The sequence below is a fragment of the Perca fluviatilis genome, chromosome 12 (genome assembly GCF_010015445.1).
Source record: "Perca fluviatilis chromosome 12, GENO_Pfluv_1.0, whole genome shotgun sequence".
NCBI lineage: Eukaryota > Metazoa > Chordata > Actinopteri > Perciformes > Percidae > Perca > Perca fluviatilis.
The window spans coordinates 31,549,934-31,573,957 of record NC_053123.1 but is presented as its reverse complement, the minus strand read 5'-3'; the positions used below and the strand labels follow the sequence as shown (position 1 = coordinate 31,573,957).

The following is a 24,024-nucleotide window of genomic DNA, read 5'->3' as shown; positions in this document are numbered from 1 at the left end:
GTGAGTTTTTTTTTTTTTTTTTTCCTGTTTCTGTGCTTCCCTGCGGATGAAAACCACAAATTCACAACACATGAAGAAATATTTCAGGCTTGGGGTGTGCATTGATCGGATATGCATGTGTAAGTAACTAAACGGGGGCAGTTTAGTTTTCTGCTTGTCGACGCTACAAGAAAAGCCTGAATCCATTAACAGAAACCAAGGGACATCAATGTAAATCTATCTTCCGATGAAAGTGATTTGCTACGAACCGGAGCGAAGAAGTCCACCAGCCAGGGCTCCTTTCTGTCGGAAGGGAAGTTGTCGGGTCTCAGGGTCGTCACGTGAGCACGAACGCTGTCCCTCGCAAAACCCACGATGTTGTACAACACGTCTTTACCTACAGACAGACAGACAGACAGGTTATACAGACAGACAGACCGTTAAACAAACAGAGAAGCACACTAGAGCGAAAAAAAGATGAGTCGATTAGTGAATCAGCAGCGACAACTATTTTGTGGTGTAATCGGCACTGTGTCCGGCCTCCTGCACGCACTACCCAGGTGCCATCCCTCGCCTAAACCAAACGGAGGATTTCCAGGTCCACGGACAATTTCCTGTCGTGCGCAACGCGTGAGAAAGGGGAACTGCGGACAATGTCCGGACCGCGGGTCCGAAGTTCATTGGAGTCGGAGGTACCAACCGTGGTGGATCTCGAAGTCGTGGATCCCCAGTCCTTTGAAGACCGCCACGCAGGGAGCATGGATGTAGAGGGACTGACACAACTTTGAGTCTGCCGTACAGTCGACTCTGCCGACCTGGAGAGACAGACAGACAGTCAGACTTACAGACACGACAGACAGAGAGAGAGACAGAGAGCTACAGACAGAATGAGAGACAGACAGAGAGAGAGAGACAGACAGGCAGACAGAGAGCTACAGACAGACAGACAGAGAGAGAGACAGAGAGCTACAGACAGAATGAGAGACCGACTGAGAGAGAGACACAGACAGGCAGACAGAAGCGCACACAGACAGACAAAACAGAGAACAGAAAAGACAGAGACAGAGAGCCAGACGGCAGGACAGCAGCACAAACAGAGAGCTACAGACAGACAGACAGAGAGAGACAGAGCTACAGAAAGAGAAAGAGAGAGAGAGAGAGAGAGAGAGCTACAGACAGGATGAGAGACAGACAGAGAGAGAGACACAGACAGACAGAGAGCTACAGACAGACAGACAGACAGAGAGAGACAGAGCTACAGACAGAGAGAGAGAGAGAGAGACACAGACAGAAAGACAGACAGAAAGGCAGAAAGAGACAGACAGAGAGACAGACAGACTGAGACAGAGCTACAGACAGACAGACAGATTATACAGACAGAAAGAGACAAGAGAGACAGACAGACTGAGACAGAGCTACAGACAGACAGACAGATTATACAGACAGAAAGTGACAGACAGACAGACAGACATGTACCTGTATGTGGTCATTTCGGAGGAAAGCTTGCAGCTTCTTGTACTCGTTGGAGGCGGGGCTTCTGTCTCCAAACGTAAAACTCACCAACCAGCGATGATGGGCCAGCTTCCTCTGGGAACAGGAAGTTACAAGAGCGTGTGTATATTTTAATATGAACCGTCGAGCGTTGGCGTGTTTCTGACAGCTGGAGAGTGTATTCGAGCGTGTACCTGGAAGCTGTCACCGGTCAGCAGTTCCAGATCGGGCAGATGGTCGATGACCTGATTGTAAATCTCTTTACTGTCCAGAGTATTCAGCCACTGGAACACATGCACGTTTAGTCAGCGCAGCAGTATATCACACACAGAATCACAAAAATTAATTTTCAGATTCAAATCGATCACCTTTTGAATGATCCGATATCGATTCTTACAATCCTGAGATGGATCTTTTGAGAGGCCCTGTTTTAAAGCTAGAGTGAAGATATTGGTATTATATGAAACTATGATCTAAGGAACCCATGTCATGATAAATAACTATAACATATAAATAACTATAAATGTTGGCGTAACTGGAGCTTCTGCCATGGCCGTTTTCGCAGAAGTATGGCTTTAGGTATTCTGTCTCTGCAATAAAGAATGTAACTGCTTTGGGGTCAAGTCTTAACGTCAGCATTAGTATTTTTAATAATGCAGCAGGTTAGAGGGTTCCTTGTACGATTTACAGCATTAGGTCTCTGAGGAACTCTTTCATATCCCATACCTGCAAACTCAGAAGAGCTGAAAAAAGGTGACACATTTTACCCCCCCGATCAGTAACTTTGAATGCAGCACGAGGCTGGCGAGGCAAATTTCAAGTAAACGCAACATCTGTGCTGTTTTTCCGACAACAGCAGCTGCAAACTGGTAGCTAACGGTAGGCTAACGTTACCTGCTGCCAAGTGTAGTGTTTACTAGCGTGACATGCGGCGATGTTTAGGTTGCTTCTAACGTCCGTTTTCGGAGAATCAGAGAGAAGCGCAGGCATTTCAGTGGCACTGAAAACAACGGTCGGTCGGTATAACTGTTATAACGTTAAGGCACCGGTGCCGTATTAGCACCGGGTCTCGGACTCTTCGGATCTACACGATTCACGTGGATGACATTTTCCCATTCAAAACAGCGATTTTCGCCAAAAAAGCGACTAGTTTGCAGGTATGATATCCAAGCTTAATTGGTCTGGGAACTGAATCCCTAACAAATTGATATTGAATCGAAATCAAAATCGATTCAATTTAGGAAATCAGTGGCGATACCCAGCCCTACTACAGACTGCACTACTCTGTCCACATACAGACAGTCAAGTTGTTGTGTAGCGTACCAGTACGCTGCCCGGCTGATCCAGAGAACTTCCAGGTGGGAACAAAGCAGTCGCTCCACTCGTCACCTGAAAGACAGCAGAAAGACTTACTGTTGCACCTGAAGATAAATCTACAAACAGCTCGGAGCAGCTGAGGGCACGGTGTGTTCCCAAACAACGTATCGTCGCTGTCGGGCAGAAACCATATTTTGTTTTTCTTTCATTAATCAATTCTTCAAGTCACCATTTACATCCGTCTGTATGTTTTACAAATACTTAAAAACAGTGATGAGGAGATGTCATCTGACTTTGTTTTTCTTTTCCTGAAAAGCAACGGTTTTGGACAGAGAATGTTTTTGTCCGACAGTGACGATATCTACCTCGGCTGATGATACTCTGATTTATCTTCCATATAAACTCATGGGAGTCTATTCAACAACACGGGGCTGATGAACACAAACAGAGGAGTGAGTAGAGCTGCAAATACTCATCGATTAATGGATACGTTTTCAACTATTCCATCAATCGCCAACTATTTTGATACTCGATTAATTGGTTTGAGTCATTTTTTTATGAAAACAAAAAGTAAAAACTTCTGTGATTGCAGCTGCTTAAATGTGAATATTTTTTTGTTTCTTCTCTCCTCTGTGACAGTAAATTGAATATTTTTTAGTTGTGGACAAAACGAGACATTTGAGGACGTCATCTTGGGCTTTTTGGGAAACACTGATCCACATATTTCACAATTTTCTGACATTTTATAGAGACCAAACAACTAATCCATTCATCCAGAAAATAATCGACAATGAAAATAATCGTTAGTTGCATCCCAAACATCAGTAGTATTGCAGAAGGTGTCGATAATTACCTGGAAACTGTCACAGAGCTGTTCCTGTGAGGAGCAGTCCATCCATCCCACCTTAACTAGACCGTCCTACACACAGACACACAGACAGAGACACAGACAGACAGACAGACAGACAGACAGACAGACAGACAGACAGACAGACACAAAATAAGTCTTAATCTGTCAGAATTAAGCATTTAATTATAGAAAAATAGACACTGTCAATATGTAACCTTAAATTGACTTTTAGTTCATTAGTTTATTCCTTTACACAGTTGTTTGCTGTCAACATTAATCACATTGAAAAACTGGAAGTTTTCTGCTCCTCGACAATGTGATGTGCTGCTTTGATTGTTGACCTAAAATGTGAAACCCAGCAGACATGTTGCCAATTGTGAAATTTAAGCTTTTATTTATTCAAAGTGTTTTTATTTCTACTCACATTAGCAGAGGGTATTTATAATTATATTATAATATGACTCCTGTGTTCTCACCAACATCCCAGCCACCTTCTGTCTTGTTCTTGGCTCCAGGCAATCTGAGAGAGACAGACAGACAGACAGACAGACAGACAGACAGACAGACAGACAGACAGACAAACAGACAGACAGAGAGAGAGACAGACAGAGACAGAGAGACAGAGAGACAGAGAACGAGAGAGAGAGAGAGAGACAGAGAGCAAGAGAGAGACAGAGAGAGAGAGAGAGAGAGAGACAGAGAGAGAGAAGATAAGTTGTATAAGGATTTTGGTTTACCATTGTACTCTTTGTGCCTTTATCACTTTAGGTTTAAGTTGGTGTTTATGTTCTAGTTTATGTTGTACCAGTTATTGTTAATAATTAGTCCTTTTATTTATATGTTTTCTGCTTTGGCAATATAAGCAAGGTCTCGTCATGCCGATAAAGCTCTTTAAATTGAAAATTGAGAGATATGTGACTGAATGTTTCAACAGACAATCAGACATGCAGGAACACTTTCATGCATGAAAAAACCTGTGTGTGTGTGTGTGTGTGTGTGTGTGTGTGTGTGTGTGTGTGTGTGTGTGTGTGTGTGTTACCTCCAGTGTCGGAGCAGAAGGTGATCAGCCAGCCGAGCCCTGACGAGTACGCGCTCTCTATCTCGCTGAACACGTTACCTGACAAACACAACCACAGGTCAGAGCACACACACTCACACACACACACACACACAGGTCAGAGCACACACACACACACACACAGGTCAGAGCACACACACACACACACACACACACACACACACACACACACACAACCACAGGTCAGAGCACACGCACACGCACCACCCACAAACACACACACACACACACACACACACACACACACACACACACACACACACACACACACACGTAGTACAAGTATTAATGTATTAAAAGTACTTAATGCAGAATATATTGTTGGGTAGATTCATTTATAATAAAACCGTATTTTATAAACTACATTTGTTTGCAAAAATCTTAATTTGTAAAGTAACTAAAGCCGTCAGATGAATGTAGTTGAGTTAAAGGTTTCTCTCTGAAATGTAGCGGAGTAGAAAGTACCACGAAAAGAAAAGACTCGAGTAAAGTACCTCAACATTTGGACTTAAGTACACTACTGGAGTAAATGTACTTGGTTACATTCCACCTCAGGGCACCATCAGAGCCGAGGGAATTTAAAATCAACGAGAGCATCAGATCTAACTAAATTGACTAAAATAAAAAGTGACTCAGATCTAATGATTGCAGTTGGTCCCGAGTGTATTTCTTTAGCAGGTTTTAGATTTAATTATCTGCTTGAGCTTTTCCAACCTTCTGTACGATATGGTTTTGTTAGAATAATGTACATTATCAAATAATAGACCGGACCGCTGGAGATATATCAAAGTTCATTTTTACTTGTGAACACAAAGAGCCAGTCTCTGCGCTACAGAATAGTACGGACAACGACTTAACGAAAAGCTCTCTACAGCCGCTTTTTATAATACCAAAAGAAATGTAATAAATCATGATAGAGAGTTGATGTCGTCTACTGTTATCTTGTCAGCGTCGATGAGGTCTCCCCTATTTGGTCTGGGAGGGAACACAGCGTGCTCAGACAAGGACAAAGCAGTGGCTCCATGTTATCTTGTTTAGAGTATTCAGTATAATATTATTCTATGCAAACAGTTTAATAATAACAAGAGAGAAAGTATGTAAATCCTAATTGTTTTTTATATGACACTAATAATGGTCCAAAAGGATGTGAAATTGCAATTTTATTTTATTGAAAAACGTAACATTTTACAGTCCCCTCCAGAAAAACGTGATTATGCGATCGCCTAATTCAACGCATAATCAGCCAAAGTCCGCAAAATTTTTCAAATCATCGCACTTTCGCCGCACAAATTGCCGCACAAATTGCCGCACAAATTGCCGCACAAATTGCCGCACAAATTGCCGATTTCCGCGCAAAATACGCAGGGCTTGCATGATGTCATAACCCCTGCATTTTCGTTGCAAAAAAAGTCCCATAACATATCTTAGCAGAAAGTAAAAAAGTTTTGCATTTACTTCACACAAGAACAGCCATTTTCCCCTGTTGCCATGGAAACGTTATGAAGTGACGTAATTACGCGACGTGAACATCGTCGAAAAGCAGGGTGTTGGGGGTAAAATCACTTTTTTTTTTCTCTCGTTCATCAAACCGGTACAGGTTTGATACATACAGGTGTGTTATGTATAATTATAAAGCTTGTCAGTAACTTATGTAATTAATTTATGTAATTTATTTATGATTTGTTAGAAAACTTTAATTTAATTTAAAACTGAAATTAATGTGTTTTATAAAATGTTAAAATGTGAATTTATATGTATATATATAAAATGGTTTGTGTTTTTTTTTTGGAATAGAGGATTGTATATCCTGTACCAGAAATATTTTCAATAAATTTCAATGAACTGCAGTTTTTTGCAAGTTCCCGCAATTTCATCGCATAAAATTGCATAAATATCCCGCATATTCCATCGCATTTTTTAAGAAAACGTGCTGCACAATCAAGGATTTTTGCCCGCAAGGACTGATTTTCTTGAGAAAGTACCCCTTAAACCAAAGCCAAATATGTGCACCTATGTCTTCCATAAACCTCAGGAAACCACGGAGATAGACGGCTTTACCTTGCCAGAGCTCAGTGACGGTTGTCGTGATTAGCTTCATGGAGAACTGGACCAGGCTGTCTTTAGACCGCTCCCCGTTAAACTTCTCCGGCCTCTATAGAAAGACAAACTAAATGTTAACAACGATAGCTGAAACAAGAGCTCACAGAACTCAGCTCAGCGACATTTATTCAGACCGCAAGACAACGGGTGAAGTACATAACGGACGAGGAAAGAAAAGCAGGAGAATAGGTATGGAGACAGATACTGTTACAAGTTTGCCCGATACTGTCAGGGCTTCATAAGAATCTAATCAGTTTACAGTACGTGAGCTGGAATCATAGACAGTATATATAACTAATATATTACCCCCTTGGCTGGAATGGATTCTTATGTGATCTTCAAAGGGAGACATGGCAAAATAAAATAATCGATGACATTATATCCTAACAGAATTAACCTCACACTCCAGTTAAAATATAAGTTGCGACTGGTTCACAAATCTGAATGTAACTAGTAACCAAAGTATACTTGTGATCGGTTATTGGAGGAGCTTGCAGGTTATTCTGAGTTTACTGAATTTCATTCACATAAACTTGCAGGTGGTTTTCAGTGTCACCATGGGGACAAGATACAGGAAATTCAGGACATGTCTTTCGGCCTCCGCATGACTGAACTGCTGCGTTCTTTACCGTAGCGGCCCACGCTTCACTCCCATTGGTTGAGTTAGAAGATGAATAAGGAAACGACCAATCAACAGACCTGGCCTGCTCTGTAGACAAACAGGCTGGGGTAGCTGTTGATGCCTTTGCTCCGGCACAGATGGTTGTTGTCTCCACAGTTCACCGCTCCAATCCTGATCACTCCATCCATCTCCTTGGCAAACTGCCTCCACTGAGAGACAGACAGGGCAGTTAGAGAGAGAGACAGACACGTCAGACAGACAGACACATTAGGCAGACAGACACCTTAGAATGGACAGACGCGTTAGACAGACAGACAGACATGTTAGACACGTTAGACAGACACGTTAGACAGACAGACACGTTAGACAGACCGATACGTTAGTTAGAGAGAAAGACAGACACGTTAGAGAGAGAGAGAGACAGACACGTCAGACAGACAGACATTAGGCAGACAGACACCTTAGAATGGACAGACGCGTTAGACAGACAGAAAGACATGTTAGACAGACAGACACGTTAGGCAGACAGACACGTCAGACTGACGCATTCAATAGACAGACACGTTAGACAGACAGACACGTTAGATGGACAGAGTCAGGCAGACAGACACTAGTCGTTTATTGCTGATTTCTACTGAAGACAACGTCCAACTTTCTAAAATATCAAACAAAGACTCCGACAAGGCTAGGAGGGATACAGCTACGGCCGAAGGTTATGCAAAATGATGCAAAAATCCAATTTAATATGATGATATCATTTTAATACTTTCACCCAAGAAACACATTCGTTCCTCAGGAGTGTTTTAATCCAAATCACAATCTTTATTCCTAAACTCAACTAGTCCTTTTGGTGTCTAAACTCCACGGCCGTCGCTGTGTCCCTTTTAGCCACCACGCTCCTACAGATAACCCTTTCATTAACAGAAACAAGTATAAAAACTTAAATTAAACTAGGCTTAAAAGGTCAAATCAAAAAAGGGTGATAAAAGCTGCAGTGAGCAGCAAACACATGCATACAAGGTGTGTGTGTTCAGTGTCGAGTGTGTTCAGTTTATGCGTGCGATGCATTTTAGTGTTAGATTACCGTTGGAGCCAGCGTGTGACAGTGGGAGCATCGTGGGAAATAGAAGTTGATGAACCAAATTTCTCCCGAGTTCACTGCCGCCTCTGAAACACACACAACACTCAGTTTTTAGAAAACATTGGCACACCTGTGAAGGTAAAACCATTCCAGGTGACTACCTCATGAAGCTCATTGAGAGAACACCAAGGGTTTGCAGAGCTATCAAAAAAAGCAAAGGGTGGCTACTTTGAAGAATATAAAATATAAGACATGTTTTCAGTTATTTCACACTTTTTTGTTAAGTACATAATTCCATATGTGTTCATTCATAGTTTTGATGCCTTCAGTGAGAATCTACAATGTAAATAGTCATGAAAATAAAGGAAACACATTGAATGAGAAGGTGTGTCCAAACTTTTGGCCTGTACTGTATGTTGGTGATAGACGGGGCCAAATCAACCAATCAGATCAAACTTCTTGCCGAAACCAGTCGGGAGAAGAGCAAAAACATCTTTTCCTCCGAGAAAAGCCTCCAGTGCCGTTTTTTTGCTCTTCTTTCAATGAAGGAATACTTTCTAATTCGGATAAAACTTGCTGCGATAGCTACGCTCATCTCATGCGAGGAAGCCGCCACGTTGTTTAGACTGAACAGTCGCTTCTCGTTGCGTCAATCTAAACCCTCAAAACCAGCTCTGATTGGTCGGTCGTTTGGAGAACGGCTCCAAATTGACAGACAAGATGACAGTCTGATCTGAGAGTGGAAAACTGGAGCTCAGCCAGATCAGGACGCTCTCACGAGGCTACAATCCTAGTATCAGATGCTGAAATCACTGGCTCCAGTTTGAAGTTTGAAGGTGTGAAAAAGAAGAAAACGTCTCTTACCAAAGTCTCCGCTGTCCAACGTGATGATCTCCAAATCGTCGTCGTAGATACCTGGACAGAAAGACGGGTTTTGATTATCTTCTTAGTAAAAAAATAAATAAATCAGCTCCTAGTTTAATAACTTAAATATTTAAACGTCCTCTCTCGGTTTCAATACAACACGTTCCTCTATGACAGGTGTGCGCGTTGTGACGCAGACTCACCAAAGTCGTATCGGTAGAAGTTCCAGCTCTCGTAGCGTCCTCCCTGCTGCTGCTGCTCGTCCAATCCCTTTTCTCCGTATTTGTCGTATTTCTTCCTGAGGTCTTCGTCCTTCAGAACCTCGTAGGCGCGATTCACCTGCAGGAACTTCTCGTGGGCCGAAGAGTCGCCCTAAAAAAAAAAAAAACGCAACACTTTGATTCAGGCCTGGGTTCATATAATCCGTTCTCCATTTACGATTAAGATCGTTTGTGCGATTTCCCTTGGGTTGTCCTCCCGTCGACCAGGAAACTTTCTGTTTTTCTGGGTTAAAATACTAACTTTCATGGAGCGAATGACGGCAAGTCTGCAGCTGAGTATGGACACTTTTGTGCAAAGATGGACCTGTGTTTCAGGGTACCTGGGGGTCTGATGGATGGGATGATATCCCTTTTGGCTCTTCCCAACAGTATTCTATCTAAATTCCTCTTTGAAAATTTTGCTCAGCTACTATTCACAGATATCTACCTCTCTGCCTGTTGTTCTTACTGTTGCTGTTACCATTATTACTATTTTAATTTTATTTAATTTATCTTATTACTATTTTTTTATGCACTTATTTCTATTTTGCTTCATATTTTCTTATTTATTAAAAAATTTTTTAACTCTTATTGTAACTTATTCTGCCTGTCATTTGTTTATTACATTTATATTGCTGTCAGGAAATGTTATGTAAAATGATTAAAATGTTTAAATAAAAAGTTCAAAAAAAAAATAAAATACTAACTCTCTTTTTAACGTTTTTGTCATTTTTCGACATTTGTCACTTTTTTGTCGATTTTTTTTCACATTTCTGTTGTTTTTTTACCCCACTTTTTTATTTTTATTTTTTTTATCTTTTTCTGACATTGGTCACTTTTTTCAAAGTTCTTTTATTGTTTGTTTGTTTTTTCCTTCAAATGCTATAAAATTGAAGGGAAAAAAAATCCCAAATTCAATGAAAGTAGTGAACTGATCATTTATCAGTTTTTTTTTTTTGACAATTTTGTTGAAAGAAAACCCCAATTTCTGATATAGAAGCTTTTTGAAAATGGTCAAAAATTTAATATCTGCCTTTTTCACTGGATATATCTTTTAGTAAAAGTACTTTTTACTTTAAAAAGTACTTTTACTAAAAGATTATTTTTTGGGGCATTTTAGGCCTTTATTGGAGACATGAAAGGGGAGAAGAGAGGGGGGAACAACATGCAGCAAAGGGCCACAGGTGGGAATCGAACCCTGGGACGCGGCAGTAAGGCCTGAGCCTCTTCTGTACATGGGGCGCACGCTCAACCAGGTGAGCTATCCGGACGCCCGAAACTGGTGCATTATTAAAAAATATCTGAGGGCTGCTTCTTGCTTGTACAACGTACAACATAAGTTCTCTAATCGTCTCTTAAACAGCAAAGCAACATTGGTATTTTAACTGAAATTCCCATAACCTAATTGTTATTGAATCAGAAATGTAATTGAAACGGGGCCTTGTGAATCAAATCGATTCGGGAAATCATACCCAGCTCTACTTTTATTTGGGTTAAGGGTTGTGCGTACACTGACCAGAGTTTTGTCAGAGTTTTTGGGTAGTTCTTGTGGTTAGTGGTTTGGGTTCTTAGCAGGGTTTATATGTAGGTGTTTCAGGGGAATTTAAAGGAACACACCGACTTATTCCCCGTATCCCCCAGAGTTAGATAAGTCCATACATACCCTTCTCATCTCCGTGCGTGTCATAACTCTACACCTGAAAAGCCACGTTGTTACTCTCTGCTCTACACCACGGGGCTTCTCAGGTGCTGCGAGCAAATCACTCCGCCCAAGTAGCAGAGAGTAGCAGTGCTTCGCCTTTCTGAGAATATAGTTCCCAGTGTGTACGGTTAGAAGATGGCTGTGTGTCATGTGACCTTATTATATGTACACGCTGTGACTATACAAATCACAACATGGAAATAGGAACATGTTGGCGTTATTTTGTCACTTATTGGGAGCAGTAGGCTAGTTGGAACCAGTTACCTCCAGGATCTGTGCTAAGCTAGGCTAGATGGAGCCGGTTACCTCCAGGATCTGTGCTAAGCTAGGCTAGCAGTGGGTGCGTCAGACAGAGTTAGGACACACACAGAGATGAGAAGGGTATGTATGGACTTATCTAACTCTGGGGGGTACGGGGAATAAGACAAAGTCCCAATAAGTCTGCGTGTTCCTAACGTTGGGGGTTTCTCTGAGCAACTCACAGGGTTCTTGTCGGGGTGCATGGTAAGCGCCAGCTTCTTGAAGGCCTGGCGTATCTCTCTGGTCGTGGCGTCCCTGCTGACTTTCAGCAGTTTGTAGTAGTCCTGGCTCTCCGCCAAAACCGCCGCCAGCAGGACGGCGAGGAGCAGCAGCGGCGGCACCACAAACTGCACGTCACGAGGCCGACGAACCCCGAGGACAAACCTGTGCCCCATCACGAGTTCCAGCAGAGGACGAGCGGCTGGAACACACACACACAAACATTATTCCTTCATTGTTGTGCAGATGAGCAGGTCAACGCTACCAGGTTTACTGCCGTGTAGTCTGGATCAAGCTGAAAGCTGAAAATGACACTTTTTTAAGAAAATTTGGATGGTGCAATACGTCCGGCCTGCTTGCTTCTTTCGGGGAATGATTGTAAAGATTTACAAAGAATACGTTTAGGGCGTTTCCTCTCTAACTGGGACGTTTTGGGACCGATTGGTGGGAATGCTGTGGATGAAGTACACACGGAGATACACTGGTAAGACCCAATGAGGTTTAACCATGTATCAGCTCATTTAAATAGCTCACGTTACACAGCGCTGTGGACAAAGGTCTGGCAATGCGAGACTATGCGCTGTGTGATGATGAAGGATGATTAGATATCTATTCCACCCAACCCTGCAGCTAGTTTATTAGCATGATATGCAAACATAACTAAAGATAATAAAGGGAATCATCATTGCCAGCATGGCAGGGTAGGACCTTGTAGTAATTGTATTAGTTGGGGGTGTGTTCTACGTTGTCCTGTGTGTGTCTGAGCGTCCTGGTTGCTTATGTGGCCAGGGTGGATTGGCTCCGAGCACGGGAGTGGCTGGCTGGGGGAGTGTCTGCTGCCAACTGGGTCACATCCCTCTACCTGTATATCCCTTTAACTGGGCCGTCAGTACAGGTTGGCAGCTGGCAGAATTCTTACAACTGGTCCCCCCAGCTTTTATTCCACATGATTGTCGCCTGTATCTTAGCACGATACACAAACACCAATGATGTTGAACACAGTGTGAAAAGGGTTAGGTATATAGACACTGAGTCGTCGGAGTGAAAAAAAATTTTCTTCCCTGCAACTTGTTCTCATGTTTATTTCCTGTTAGGGAGTTACGGTTAATGGTCTGTATTTTTGGTATCTTATTTCTTCTGGTAGGATAGAGTGGGAGTCAACACGAGGCCTCAGTTTATATTAGACAAAGCAAGAGGGTTTCTCCAAAAGTTATTCACTGGTGCTTTAGCCCTGCTTTGGTCCAGTATATTCTGGTGTTTTAGCCCTGGTTTGGTCCAGTATATGCCGGTGTTTTAGCCCTGGTTTGACCTAATAATCTATGGTGTTTTAGCCCTGGTTTGGTCCAGTATATGCCGGTGTTTTAGCCCTGGTTTGACCTAATAATCTCTGGTGTTTTAGCCCTGGTTTGACCTAATATTCTCTGGTGTTTTAGCCCTGGTTTGACCTAATAATCTCTGGTGTTTTAGCCCTGGTTTGACCTAATATTCTCTGGTGTTTTAGCCCTGGTTTGACCTAATATTCTCTGGTGTTTTAGCCCTGATTTGACCTAATATTCTCTGGTGTTTTAGCCCTGATTTGACCTAATAATCTCTGGTGTTTTAGCCCTGATTTGACCTAATATTCTCTGGTGTTTTAGCCCTGGTTTGACCTAATATTCTCTGGTGTTTTAGCCCTGATTTGACCTAATATTCTCTGGTGTTTTAGCCCTGGTTTGACCTAATAATCTCTGATGTTTTGACCTAATATTCTCTGGTGTTTTAGCCCTGGTTTGACCTAATATTCTCTTGTGTTTTAGCCCTGGTTTGACCTAATATTCTCTGGTGTTTTAGCCCTGGTTTGACCTAATATTCTCTGGTGTTTTAGCCCTGGTTTGGTATGTAAAGCACTTGAAATCGCCTTGTTGTTGTAGTAATGTGCTATATAAATAAAGTTTCCTTGCAATTTACAGTCAAAACTGTTTTGACAAAACAAAAAAAAATCAGAAATAAACTTAGACAAGAAATAAACAAGAAAGGAAGAAAGAAATAAAGAAAGGAAGGACATTGCATTAAAGGAAAACCATGAACAATGTGAACATTTAGTTTGTACATAACGTTACTGAACCAGCAGTAAATTAAACAGATAAACATATTTATAACCACAAGTAAAAACGCTGTGTTAAAAGGAAAATGAAAAAGACACTCACAGAAGTCCACCTGGATGTGTACACTGACGAAGGACTCTTAAATTCCTCAGATGTGATGTCTTCTCTGCACCAAAAGCTAAGCTAGCTAACGTTAGCTGTGCGTCCCCCCCAGTCAGCAGCCACTATATCAACTTGCTAGCTAATTAGCCGATTATCCTCACCGCGACATTAACCTATCTGCAGTGTGTTGACGAAGCTAAAGCTAACCTGTATATATCTGTCGTTTACCAAAGTTGCAATCTGATCAAACAGCAGCTTGACGTGTCTCAACTTTTGAAGAGCCTGCAGCTGAAGATCCGCAACAGCGTCCGGCTCAGGATCAGACCGGCATCAAGCTACACGTAATAACACACTCTATTTCCGCTTAGAGAATTTCACAATAAAGGTCACACCGATAACCAAGACAGCAGAATAAATTAGACAAACAAATCTTAGTGTATCTGTATGGTAAAAAGACAGTGTCTTAAACACAGTAGCATCATTTAACCAGCCAGGTAAAGTTAAGACTCGTCATTTGCTCGGTTGGTTTTGCGCTTTTATTTTGACAAGAGAAAAGTTTAATTTAACAGGATGTTTTTGTTTTTTTTAAATTGGCTGCGGTAACTTGACGAAACTTTCTGATGACAAAGGTTTGGTGCGTTTAGGGCCGCACGTTATATAATAATAATAACACCTTCTAAAATGGCCAATATTAAATAAATAAACTAGACAATATGAAAGGAATAGCCAAATTAATAAACGAACCACTAGCCATATTTTTTTTAAATGATTTTATAAATTATTAAAACTCAACTTATTATTGGAAAATGGCATTAATAATTTGTTAACTGTCATAGTGATTAGATGCTAAGGTCTTAATCACACTGTTTTGACACTTTCACCTTCATCATCATCTTCATAATCTCCATAGTCATCTTCATCAGTTAAGTGTATGTTAATGTTTATTTGAATGTCTATTAATATATTATCATAATGTGCTGTTTAATACTAGTTATTTTCATATTTTCCTGTTGTTTTCAGCTAGATGTTAAACTTATACTTTAACCCACTGGTTCTCAAATGAGGGTACGTGTACCCCAGGGGTACTTTGGAGGACTGCAGGGGCTATGTGAGCGCTTTTTTCTACGTTTTGTCGCTGTTTTTGTTTGTCAGTTAAAAAAAAGTTTTTGTCGCTGTCCTGTTCTTGCCTCCCTTCCTTCCTTCCTTCCTTCCTTTTTTCTACTGTCTTCTTTTTATCCCTCCAAGTTTGTCACTTTTAAAAAAAAAAAAAATTCCGTCTTTTTCAAGGTTTTTGTCACTTTTTTTCGAAGTTTGTCTTCCTTCTTTCTACTGTGTTTTTTTTACAAGTCTGTCGCTTTTAACAAAGTTTTTTGTCGCTGTTTTCTAAGTTTTTGATACTATTTTCCACCTATTCTTGCCTTAGCCTACTTCCTTCTTTCTACCAACTTTTTCCCAGTTTTTAAGTTTTTTTTTTTTTTTAAGTTTTTGTTGCCTTTTTTCATCAGCATTTAAATGTTTTTCAGTTCCATGGCTGTTGTTTGGTATATTTATCGCTGGTCAGGGGCTACTTGACTTAAAAACACAATTCAAATGGGGTACATTATTGAAAAAAAGTTTGAAAACCACTGCTTTAACCTATACTAATCTTCATAATCTTCATAGTCATCTTCATCAGTTAAGGGTATGTTTATTTTATTTGAATGTCTATTGATATATTATCATAATGTGCTGTTTAATACTAGTTATTTTCATATTTTCCTGTAGTTGTCAGCTAGATGTTAAACTTATACTTTAACCTATTGTAAACACACAATAAACTGTCTTCGGTGTTTTTCATTGTCTCAACAAAATTTGTATTTTGAATGATTTATTTTGCACATTCCTGCACAAAACCATTGACATAATATAAAAGCACAAAACTGTAAAGCTCTTTTCATCACCCCAGCAACGCGTCATCACGCTGACGCTGTCTAAACGCGCCGGAAGTTCAGCCAGTTAGCTGCAAATGCTAACGTTAGCTTATTTTTCCAGTTTCCCAGTCAGTTCGCTCCAGCGACAGCGGCGCTGATCTCCCTGAAGACAGACTGCAGCGGACTGACATCTCCGATTTTAAACAACCGCTTACCTTTAACTAATTGGATGCTACAAGTTAACAATCCGCTTCGCTTAAGCAGACTTTCCAATAGCAGCGAGATATAGTTCTATATAGTGATACATCAGTTAGCTTAGCTTAGCTTAGTTTAGCTTAGCAGGCGTCACTTCCTACTTTTGAAACTCGCGGCCAGAAAGTAACGCAGCAGAGAGATGGAGCTACAAGGTAAACCCTTCTTATATACTGTCTATAAGTCTGTATCTGCTGCTGAGAAGCCGTTAGCTCCTTTATGTTCCTGTTTGTAGTTTTATGAAACATTATTAGAGGACAGTCAGCGGGTTATAATAACCATAACCGGGTTAAAACGTTAATTAGTGAGACCGAGGTGAAGCTCCATGCTCCATGACGCAAATTCCTTCTCCGTAGAGTGTTTTATTTTCTCCATACTAGGGCTGGGCAATATATCGATATTATAGCGATATATCGTGATATGAGACTAGATATCGTCGTAGATTTTGGATATCATAATATCGTAATATGGCATAAGTGTTGTCTTTTCCTGGTTTTAAAGGCTGCATTACAGTAAAGTGATGTCCTTTTCTGAACTTAATAGACTGTTGTAACTGTTCTATTACTTGCCTTTACCCACAGGGCATTTTCACACCTGTAGTTCGTTTCCTTTGGTCCGAATTAGTCGGTGAGGTAGTAAAGTTGGAGCGACTTGCCCTCGGTCGGTTTGGTTTGGTTTCTCACCTGGAAAAATCCAAGCGTACCAAAAATGCGTCATGACAAATCGGGCAATTTCAAAAAGGCAATATCGATTTTATTTTTTTTTAACCCTTGTGTTGTCCTTCGGGTCCCAGTGACCCGAAGGACAACACAAGGATTATGTACTTCCGTTTACTTTGTTGAGAATTGCTCTCTAAACAAGGGTTAATACAGCACCTTAGTTCTTGTTTGTACAGCATTTTGGCCAGCTTAAACTGTGTTTAAATGTGTTCTAGAAATAAACTTTACTTACTTACTTTAAAGAAACCGGTTTTAGAGAGCAATTCTCAACAAAGTAAAGGGAAGTACATAATCCTTGTGTTGTCCTTCGGGTCACTGGGACCCGAAGGACAACACAAGGGTTAATCGGACGCAGGCCGGGCTCGGACAGAAAAATGCGGCCCGCTCCGCACTTTGTTACCCAGCCCTACGTCACATAAATGGGCCGTTTCAGTGACGCTCCCACCGCCGCACAACCCTGCGGCTGGTCTGAACGGGCCCTGAGGGTCCTTTTTAACCTGTTATAATAATAACACCTTCTAAAATGGCCAATATTAAATAAATAAACTAGACAATATGAAAGGAATAGCCAAATTAATAAAAGAACCACTAGCCATATTTTTTTTTAAATGATTTTTATAAATTATTAAAACTCAACTTATTATTGGAAAATGGCATTAAATTATACTTAATAATTTGTTAACTGTCATAGTGATTAGATGCTAAGGTCTTAATCACACTGTTTTGACACTTTCACCTTCATCATCATCTTCATAATCTTCATAGTCACCTTCATCAGTTAAGTGTATGTTAATGTTTATTTGAATGTCTATTAATATATTATCATAATGTGCTGTTTAATACTAGTTATTTTCAAAATGTGTAACCCGTCTCCCTGTCCCTGTCTCTCAGTCGGGACCGAACCGATGACCCTGGGCTCTCCCACCTCCCCGAAGCCGACCCCTGGAGCTCAGTTTCTCCCCGGCTTCCTGATGGGTGACCTGCCCGCTCCGGCAACCCCCCAGCCACGCCCCTTCAGCCTGTCGTCGCCCATCGCCGAGAGCGCAGGTACGCCCCGAGGTCAGCAGGAAGACCCCGCCCCACCCCCTCTGCACATCAGCCGCTTGTTGTTGTTTTTTCTGTCGATTTACGAGTGTTTTCTGTCCTGCGCTTCAGGAGGCGGCGGGGGAAGAGGCTCTGCCCCGCAGCCCGTGGTCCCCACCCCCAAAGACAAGAGCGGAGCCCCTCCCGTTCGCAGTATCCACGATGACCTGGTTGCTGTGACGACGCCCCTCAACACACACAGACAGGTCAGTACGCAGGCAGGCGCTTTCTGGAAACAGCATTCAGACATTCATGGTGCTAAAATGTGATCAAGGCAGGGGTTTCTCTATCAATGTAAGCCGTTATCTCTGCTCTCTTCAAAGCCACCAGACTCCTTTTGACAAAATCAGACATTTTGACTTTGCACGACACGGGAGTTGCTGCTCCACCGCTGCCAACGTCCGTTAGTTAGTTAGTTAGTGTTATTGTGTGACTTTGGTGTAAGTTCGGTTAGTTCAGATTCACCAAAGTCGCACAGTAACACTAACTAACTAACTAACCGATGGAGACAGCAACTCCCGTGTTCTTTGAGGTCAAATGTCTGATTTTGTCAAAAGGAGTCTGGTGGCTTTGAAGAGAGCAGAGATAACGGCTTCAGTTCCCTGTCGTAAAGGGCCCTCTGACAGCAAGGTGAAGAACTGGAAATATTCTAAATATGGCGTCCACCTAAACTGATATAGATGTATTTACCCCCCCTCCTCCGTCCACAGCAGGACGCTGCTTAGCTTCCATGTCGGTACTCCTGCCTGCTTCTCCAAACTGGGGGGTAACCGGCTCCATCTAGCCCACCGCTCCCAATAAGGGACAAAATAACGCCTGAAAAGCACCGTTGTTACTCTCTGCTCCTCACCACGGGGCTTCTCAGGTGCTGCGAGCAAATCACTCCGCCCAAGTAGCAGAGAGTAGCAGTGCTTCGCCTTTCTGAGAATATAGTTCCCAGTATGTATACGGTTAGAAGATGGCTGTGTGTCATGTGACCTTATCATATGCACATGCTGTGACTATACAAATCACAACATGGAAATAGTAACATGTTGGTGCTATTTTGTCACTTATTGGGAGCAGTAGGATAGATGGAGCCGGTTACCTCCAGGATCTGTGCTAAGCTAGGCTAGATGGAGCCGGTTACCTCCAGGATCTGTGCTAAGCTAGGCTAGATGGAGCCGGTTACCTCCAGGATCTGTGCTAAGCTAGGCTAGATGGAGCCGGTTACCTCCAGGATCTGTGCTAAGCTAGGCTAGATGGAGCCGGTTACCTCCAGGATCTGTGCTAAGCTAGGCTAGATGGAGCCGGTTACCTCCAGGATCTGTGCTGTGCGCTAGCTTTTCCAATGTTTTAGACACAGATATGGTAACGTTAATGGTCCAAAATGTTGTGAAATTGCAAGTAAACATAACATTTCTTGTTAAAGGACCCCCCTGCTGAACACATGCACCCAAGTCTTTCCCACACCTAGGAAAAACAGAGCAAGGCAAGGACATTGTTTAAAATATTTCTCTGCGTCTCTCTTCAGTCTTTTCCAGTGATGCAGACTCCCCTGTCTGCACGAGGGGCCTCAACTCCAGGTACGCACTGATACTATCATCACTACTACTGCTACTACTACTACTGTACCTGTTCTACTGCTATATCAGTAGTTGTGTCACAGGTATGTCTGTCGTTAAATACGCTGCGGTGTAATTGTACTGGTCACCCACCTCACAGCCAGCTGCCAACCCTCCCATTGCCTTCTTCTCCTAATGTCCTTTTAACTCTTCCCCCCCCCATTGGACCATACCACCTACACAGGTGATTATAGGGTGAGCTGACCTGAGCAAACATTATCACTCAAGTTTCTAAGCCTAAGCTGACATCACAGGCAGAACCCCAGCCAAACGCTATGAACCCATAAAACCTGCCCAACAGGCCTATGTCAAATAATAAAGTAACAAATACACTAAAACAATAATCTAAACATTAGTGATATTGAGAATTAAGCAGACAAGAAACGGTCTGAATTTTGGGAACAGGGCCTAGTGAAGAGGGGGGCGAAATGCAGCCTTTTTCACACTGTTGTTTTGCTCAACCTGGACCCTATTTTTCAAATGCAGCAGCGACTAATATGAACAAAAATCTTTGAAATTGATCCAGCTGTGAACTGGGCTGCAGTGTAGTCAAACGGGGCAAATTCACATCATCACTTGACATCCACTAAAAGTTCTGTTTTTACCGCTGACAGACTCAGATTAATATCATGACGACATTATGGAAAGGATCCCTACAAAGATTTCAGGGGTTGTTTCATTCTCAAGCGGTGATCCAGGTACTCTCTGGTAGGGCTGGGCGATATATCGATATTATATCGATATCGTGATATGAGACTAGATTTCGTCTTAGATTTTGGATATCGTAATATGACACAAGTGTCTTTTCCTGGTTTTAAAGGCTGCATTACAGTAAAGTGATGTCATTTTCTGAACTTACCAGACTGTTTTTAGCTCTTTTTTTCATACCGCGGTGAAGAAGCGAAGTGTCACCGTGGTATGGCGGTTAACCGCACCCCCCCCCCTCACGGGAGTAGCGTAAGTTAGAGCGAGAATGGCAGGGTGCCTTAAGTGATGATGGTATATTGACCATGAATTCGAAGAAAGGAAAAAAAGTGACAAAAACATTTTTAAAAAGCGCCAAAAGCAAATAAAAAAAAAAAGCACCAAAGAAAGCCGTTGTTGTCATCACTTAGAATTCCTCACGGGGGCGACAGACACTACGCACTATAGCGTTAAGTGTAAGGGCAGTTACAGAGTCAACGCGAGCAAGCAACGCGAGTGACGCGCTCCCTTTCATAGTCTAAACAGCGGACGCAAGTAGACCCAAGCGTACGCGAGGCGTGCGTGAAATGCAAATAACCGCCCACGCAACAGGGGCAGCAGAGAGCTCCACGGTGTTCGGTCGCAGAGCCAGACCCTCGAGAGTGGTCTTCTCAGGGAGCATAGATATATACCTATGGTCAGGAGCATAGATATATACCTATGGTCAGGGAGCATAGATATATATACCTATGGTCAGGGAGCATAGATATATACCTATGGTCAGGGAGCATAGATACATACCTATGGTCAGGGAGCATAGATACATACCTATGGTCAGGGAGCATAGATATATACCTATGGTCAGGGAGCATAGATATATACCTATGGTCAGGGAGCAGCTGGCTGGCTGATTTCTTTTTATCAGATGCTTGTTTCTCCACCAGTACAGCATGCTACGATTGGGTAGCACTGACCAATACATTGATAAAAGGTTTTAAAAATATATAGATACATTTGGGTCTCTCTCTCGCCTCTAGAGGAGGGCACACAGCATAGACTACACACAACGTTAATACATACCGAAAAATGTGACTCAGTAGTCCTATGTTTGACGAAATTGCACAGATATGTTGATTCAATATTTTTAATGTACAATACGTGCAGTGTCTCCCCCACCGACAACGCGTAGTATTGTGCGCATCGGCGCGTCGCGTATCAAAAACTGGGACGACACATTTGGCTACGCATCGACGCATAATGGCGGCCGAAGCGTACCGATGCGTTGACTCTGTAACGGCCCTTAGTGTGTTTTCATGATACAGGTGATACTTTGATTCAGAATATCTGACATGTGCTCTCTGCTGCCCTTGTTGTGCATCCGTCTGCTGTATTCTTTATTCTCTCTTGAGAAAACCCCTTTTTTGAAATCCTAGCTCTACATACTCATACCACCTGCCTGCACTCACCTGTCTGTCTGTCTGTCTGTCCCTCCCTCTGCCTGTCTACCTGTCTCCGTCTCCAGGTGCGCAGCAGTCGTGTCTGTCTCCAGCTCAGGTGGATCCCTTCTACAGTCAGGGAGAGTCTCTGTCATCTGACGACCAGCTGGACCAGACCTGGGTCACTGTTTTTGGGTATTTAGACAGACAGACAGAGACACACACACACACACACACACACAATTTTAGGCATCCAGTAGCTTAGACAACCATAACACAACAAACACACGTATTAGCAAAAGTGAACAGTGCAGGGATTGAACAAATATACTACTAAACACTGCTGTACTGCCTAATTTTTTGTGTGTGTGTGTGTGTGTGTGTGTGTGTGTGTGTGTGTGTGTGTGTGTGTGTGTGTGTGTGTGTGTGTGTGTGTGTGTGTGTGTGTGTGTGTGTGTGTGTGTGTGTGTGTGTGTGTGTGTGTGTGTGTGTGTGTGTGTGTTAGTTTTCCTCCAGCCTCAGCCTCCTACATCCTGCTACAGTTCGCGCAGTACGGAAACATCCTCAAACACACGGTGAGACACACACACACACACAGAGTCCGGTCGAGTGTAGGGCTGGGTCCCAAATGTAATACTTCTTAGGCACCGACCGAATTGCCTCTGAACTATCGGGTATCGAAAACCGTCTCGTCATTCGATCCCCAAGGAGGAAATCTCATCGGCGTCAGTGAGCCAATCAGCACGCAGCATGCTTCTACCAAGATCTAATAAGGTCTGTGATCGGTTGTCTTAACGAGACACGCAGGAAAAACTCTACGTTAACGCCGAGAGACGGGACTCACGTAGCAGGAGCTGACGTATAGATTACAAGATTTGTGATGTAATGTTGTGAATTTGTTTTTGTTTATAAAGATGGAATCGAAAAAAGTCTCGTTTAGGAACCGGTATCGAAGTCACGGTGTTGGTAACGTTATCGAAAATGTTCTGAACACTACCCAACCCTAGTGCCGATCGGCGTTCAGATGGAAGGGAGGGTCAATGATTGGCTTTCTATGCTGATTTTTTTTTTTTACAACAACAACAAAAAACGTAATGAAATAATCTCTAGATGCTGCGCCCTACTGTGCATTTCTAGATGAATCTGGTGGTGCGGTAGCCTAGCTTAGCACAGATCCTGGAGGTAACCGGCTCCATCTAGCCTAGCTTAGCACAGATCCTGGAGGTAACCGGCTCCATCTAGCCTAGCTTAGCACAGATCCTGGAGGTAACCGGCTCCATCTAGCCTAGCTTAGCACAGATCCTGGAGGTAACCGGCTCCATCTAGCCTAGCTTAGCACAGATCCTGGAGGTAACCGGCTCCATCTAGCCTAGCTTAGCACAGATCCTGGAGGTAACCGGCTCCATCTAGCCTAGCTTAGCACAGATCCTGGAGGTAACTGGTTCCAACTAGCCTACTGCTCCCAATAAGTGACAAAATAACGCCAACATGTTCCTATTTCCATGTTGTGATTTGTAGAGTCACAGCGTGTACATATAACAAGGTCACATGACACACAGCCATCTTCTAACCGTATACATACTGGGAACTATATTCTCAGAAAGGCGAAGCACTGCTGCTCTCTGCTACTTAGGCGGAAGGATATGCACCTGAGAAGCCCCGTGGTGAGGAGCAGAGAGTAACAACGGTGCTTTTCAGGTGTTGTGCTAAAAATAAACTTTGGAAACGGACAACACAAGGGTTAAAAAGCGCTGTGTAAGTCTTGTATGTATTATTATTATTATTATTATTATTATTATTATTATTATTATTATTGTGAGTTCGGAGTCCCTTAGTGGGCGCTGGGGCCCGTGTGGAGAATTGACTGATGTGTTGGTGATTTATCGACAGATGGCGTCTCCCGGTAACTGGATGCACCTTCAGTACCAGTCCAGGCTTCAGGCCCGGAAAGCTCTGTCTAAAGACGGGAAAGTGTTCGGCGACGCCATCATGGTGGGAGTCAAGCCCTGCATAGACAAGGTCAGCACGCGCCTCTCTGCCGTCCGATCGGTCCGCCGCGGCAGTCGCCTCTGAGCCCAGCTTTGAAGCCTTTCTTTGTCTTTTCTCGTTCTCAGAGCGTGATGGACAGCAGCGCGGCGGTCTCGCCTCCCTTCTCCGCCTCCTTCTCCTCCCCGGCCTTCCCCTCCACGCCTCGCTCCGCCATCCGGCCGCTCAGCGCCGCCTACAGGAGCTCCGCCAGCGACTACCAGGTGACCTCCGACCTCAGGTTTCGCTGCGTGTGAGAATC

The 24,024-nt window shown here is 42.8% G+C and overlaps 2 protein-coding genes across 3 annotated transcripts in view; one reads left to right on the top strand and one right to left on the bottom strand.

Moving 5' to 3' along the window:
• The window catches only part of dnajc10 (DnaJ (Hsp40) homolog, subfamily C, member 10), a 30,107-nt gene extending 15,717 nt beyond the window's left edge, over positions 1–14,390 (bottom strand). Inside the window, exons 1-15 of the mRNA XM_039818502.1 lie at positions 14,050–14,390; positions 11,827–12,065; positions 9,586–9,754; positions 9,383–9,433; positions 8,522–8,604; positions 7,515–7,646; positions 6,774–6,867; positions 4,677–4,754; positions 4,114–4,157; positions 3,641–3,706; positions 2,794–2,859; positions 1,665–1,754; positions 1,456–1,566; positions 680–794; positions 249–376 (exon numbers count right to left, since the gene is read on the bottom strand). Of these exons, the coding sequence (XP_039674436.1) occupies positions 249–376; positions 680–794; positions 1,456–1,566; positions 1,665–1,754; positions 2,794–2,859; positions 3,641–3,706; positions 4,114–4,157; positions 4,677–4,754; positions 6,774–6,867; positions 7,515–7,646; positions 8,522–8,604; positions 9,383–9,433; positions 9,586–9,754; positions 11,827–12,039 (1,440 nt within the window). The 5' untranslated portion in view covers positions 12,040–12,065; positions 14,050–14,390. The remainder of the gene's footprint in view (positions 1–248; positions 377–679; positions 795–1,455; positions 1,567–1,664; positions 1,755–2,793; positions 2,860–3,640; positions 3,707–4,113; positions 4,158–4,676; positions 4,755–6,773; positions 6,868–7,514; positions 7,647–8,521; positions 8,605–9,382; positions 9,434–9,585; positions 9,755–11,826; positions 12,066–14,049) is intronic.
• A 1,629-nt stretch (positions 14,391–16,019) lies between these two features.
• The window catches only part of nup35 (nucleoporin 35), an 8,343-nt gene continuing 338 nt past the window's right edge, over positions 16,020–24,024 (top strand). Inside the window, exons 1-8 of one of the 2 annotated variants that reach the window (XM_039818500.1) lie at positions 16,020–16,366; positions 17,822–17,989; positions 18,086–18,219; positions 19,527–19,578; positions 21,824–21,932; positions 22,243–22,312; positions 23,628–23,756; positions 23,852–23,986. In XM_039818500.1, coding sequence (XP_039674434.1) covers positions 16,354–16,366; positions 17,822–17,989; positions 18,086–18,219; positions 19,527–19,578; positions 21,824–21,932; positions 22,243–22,312; positions 23,628–23,756; positions 23,852–23,986 — 810 coding nt within the window. In that variant the 5' untranslated portion in view covers positions 16,020–16,353. The remainder of the gene's footprint in view (positions 16,367–17,821; positions 17,990–18,085; positions 18,220–19,526; positions 19,579–21,823; positions 21,933–22,242; positions 22,313–23,627; positions 23,757–23,851; positions 23,987–24,024) is intronic. The other variant, XM_039818501.1, reaches the window with a different exon arrangement.